Genomic DNA, 2,954 nt, shown 5'->3' with positions numbered 1-2,954 from the left:
ACTTATATATATATATATATATATATATATATATAATGTATTATCATAATAGGATTAATTATACAACAAAATATAGCATTAAATATCATTACATTTTTTAATGGTATTTTTTGACTCGTAATCTTGCTTTTCATCTCACTTCCTTTCTTGGTTACAGGTTTGTTGTTAGTTTCTTCTAATCGAACTTTTTTGTTAGAAATTCGCGAGATAGAAATATGTTGATCTAACTCACTAGTTTTAGTTATTTGTCCTACAGAAATTACTGCCTTCTTTGCTTTATGTTCTACATTTTTATCTATAGATTTCTTACTTTTTTTGTGCAATTTCTTTTTTGTAGTTTTACTCTTTTTGAAAGTATCTATTTGTAACTTTTTCTTATTCACAGTAATATCAGATTTAGTGCTAGATACATTACAAGTTGAATCACTTTTTTTCCGTTTCTTAAATGGTATTATGTTTGCATCTACATCTTGTAACTCAGTCTTTGCAGTTGTATCAGTTAATTTGTTTTCTGGTTTAATAACATTAGTTTCTAAGTCTAAAGTATTTTCATTTTCTTCTCTTTTTCGTTTCTTATTCACATTGTCAGAGACCAAATCCTTCTCAAACTTGATAAGGCGCAATGCAGCTTTTCGTGAATCCATCTCTTTTCTCTGACGATTTGGTTTCCTGACTCTTTTTATTCCAAGCGGCATCTTTCCTTGTGACAATTCTGTAAATCTGAAAATATAAAGTTTTTTTCGGTACAACATGTTATAAATGTAACTTATATATTTGATAGATTAATAAAAAACATACTCGTCAAAAAGTCTCAAGAGCTGCCTGCGTGATTTTGCCGTTGATGACTGATGAAATTTATACGTTGAAAGCAACTCAGCAATCTTCGCGGCATTAAAAGGTATTGGCGGTAGTTCGATATTCACTTTACCCGCCCTTGGATCTAAAGGCTTCTCAATCTCATTTTCTGACTCAGCTTCAGAAAATTGTTTATCTTCATTGTCAGTATTTTCTTCTATGTCAGATATTTCTACTTTTTGCATATCATCTATATGTGCACAGGGAAAGCCAGCCTATTTAAAATATATGCGTTTATAAATTAATAAATATGTTGAGATACGTTACATCATGTATTGGAGTTTTGTATTTTAGATATATTAACATACGTCTCTCCAAGAATTAAATTTTTCTATGTAATCTAAACCAATATCCGATTGGAATATCAAATATCTGAAAATATGTCGCATGATATGTTTCATCTGTCGTTCGTCACTTGTAGTTATTAGATACTCAGCAAAGGGTTTAATAAGTTCGTGAACTACATCTTCTTGTAGATTTCCATTACCAATCTACAGTATCAATAATATATCATTTTCTAATACAAATTAAATAAAAATTAAATAAAAGTTTAAATTTTAGCTACAAATTCTCTTATATTGTACAAATACCTTGGCAAGCTCTTCTAGATATATCTCTGTTACATGCAAATTAAATCCTATGCCGGTTTTTACATGCAAAAAGAGTTGCGTAAATATTTTCGAAAATTCTGTCACCCATTCCATATTCCACGAATGATTTTTACAAACTATAAATGTTTGACGAAGAATCCTCCTGACCAACTGCAAGAAAAACAGAAAAATATCAAGATTAAATTCTTTCCAAATATTCAAGTCTTTGCATGTCTATTGCGATCAGATATATTTCAAATAATAAAAGTACCATGGAGAATTTATCTAATCTATACTGATCTATGCCAAACCATTCAGCAGCAAGCGTCTGTAGGGCACAGCTAGTGTAAAGTATAATTGTATCTTTTGATTTTAAGCAATGCACAAGCTTGCTCAGGGATTCTGCCAATTCCTCCTGGATCAACATCTTATCTGACATCCACATGCAGTAAAAAAGACCTTTCCATAAGCTCATGAAATCTATCTTCGTAAACACTGTAAAGAATGTAAAGTATATCATACCAAAATACAAAGTGTTTAAGTTCAAGTTTCATAGTTCTTTGTATATATGATTGAGTCATTCGTATCTTGTATTTCTTTCTTTGAAATATTAAGAAAGCACTTGTCTAAATGATGGTCTTTATCCTTTCTTTTTTAATACATTGGATGCTTTTCAGCAAGAGATACACATGATACCATGACATAACACAATTGAATCATTTTTTATTGCTAACGTTAAAAAAGCATCACTTATAGATACTATCTAAAGATGTTGAAGTATACATGTAAAAATAATTATAATCTTTGTATACTTATATACTTTGTATAAAAATGATAAAAATTAACTCAGAACACAGTCTATCTGTAATAGCAATTTATTGGAAATATACTAGTTAAACCAATAAATAATATTTGAACATTATTGTGATTACATATAATAAAGGACTGAAAAATCATTGTGTGTTAATTATGTAATTTACATAATAATGTACAAAAATTGACTTACCAAACGAACTCTGTGATCGTACTGTGAGCCATTTATTAAGTCTTTTTAGCACTTTGTCTCGGACTTTTTTGTCATTGTTAGCCAATAATCGCGCTATCTTAATTTCTTGTTGAAGATTAGCGACAACTAAAGCTTTTTTGCTTTTGTCATTGGATTCCATAGGTTTCTTGTTGCTAATCTTCGCTGTCCTCATCTCGTTTTTCCGTTGTGATACACGAGCACCACATCGTATATACTTTCTCACTGCCATTCTTCATACTAATTGTTTTAATCAATCAGATATATACTATTACATTTCTTAATAAAGCATCAAGTGATAGTGGTATATCCGGTGAAAGTGGATATGCAAGTATGCTTTTTACGCGAGCAAATATTATTGAAATGTACACGGTACACGTGCAACGAGATAGTGGAAATGGCTTGAACATAACCTAACAATACACTGATGCTTCCTGATAGTGAATAATCAGGAATACGTAATAAAAACAGAACATTCATGTACA

At 30.1% G+C, this 2,954-nt stretch overlaps 1 protein-coding gene across 1 annotated transcript in view; it reads right to left on the bottom strand.

Moving 5' to 3' along the window:
- Positions 1 to 2,701, bottom strand: part of LOC105617350 (ribosomal RNA processing protein 1 homolog) — a 10,424-nt gene extending 7,723 nt beyond the window's left edge. Inside the window, exons 1-6 of the mRNA XM_012198911.1 lie at positions 2,452 to 2,701; positions 1,717 to 1,940; positions 1,446 to 1,616; positions 1,164 to 1,346; positions 799 to 1,070; positions 93 to 720 (exon numbers count right to left, since the gene is read on the bottom strand). Of these exons, the coding sequence (XP_012054301.1) occupies positions 93 to 720; positions 799 to 1,070; positions 1,164 to 1,346; positions 1,446 to 1,616; positions 1,717 to 1,940; positions 2,452 to 2,701 (1,728 nt within the window). The remainder of the gene's footprint in view (positions 1 to 92; positions 721 to 798; positions 1,071 to 1,163; positions 1,347 to 1,445; positions 1,617 to 1,716; positions 1,941 to 2,451) is intronic.
- Between the last annotated feature and the right edge of the window lie 253 nt (positions 2,702 to 2,954).

The sequence above is a fragment of the Atta cephalotes genome (assembly GCF_000143395.1).
Source record: "Atta cephalotes unplaced genomic scaffold scaffold00012, whole genome shotgun sequence".
Classification (NCBI taxonomy): domain Eukaryota; kingdom Metazoa; phylum Arthropoda; class Insecta; order Hymenoptera; family Formicidae; genus Atta; species Atta cephalotes.
This window is presented reverse-complemented; position numbering and strand designations above follow the sequence as displayed.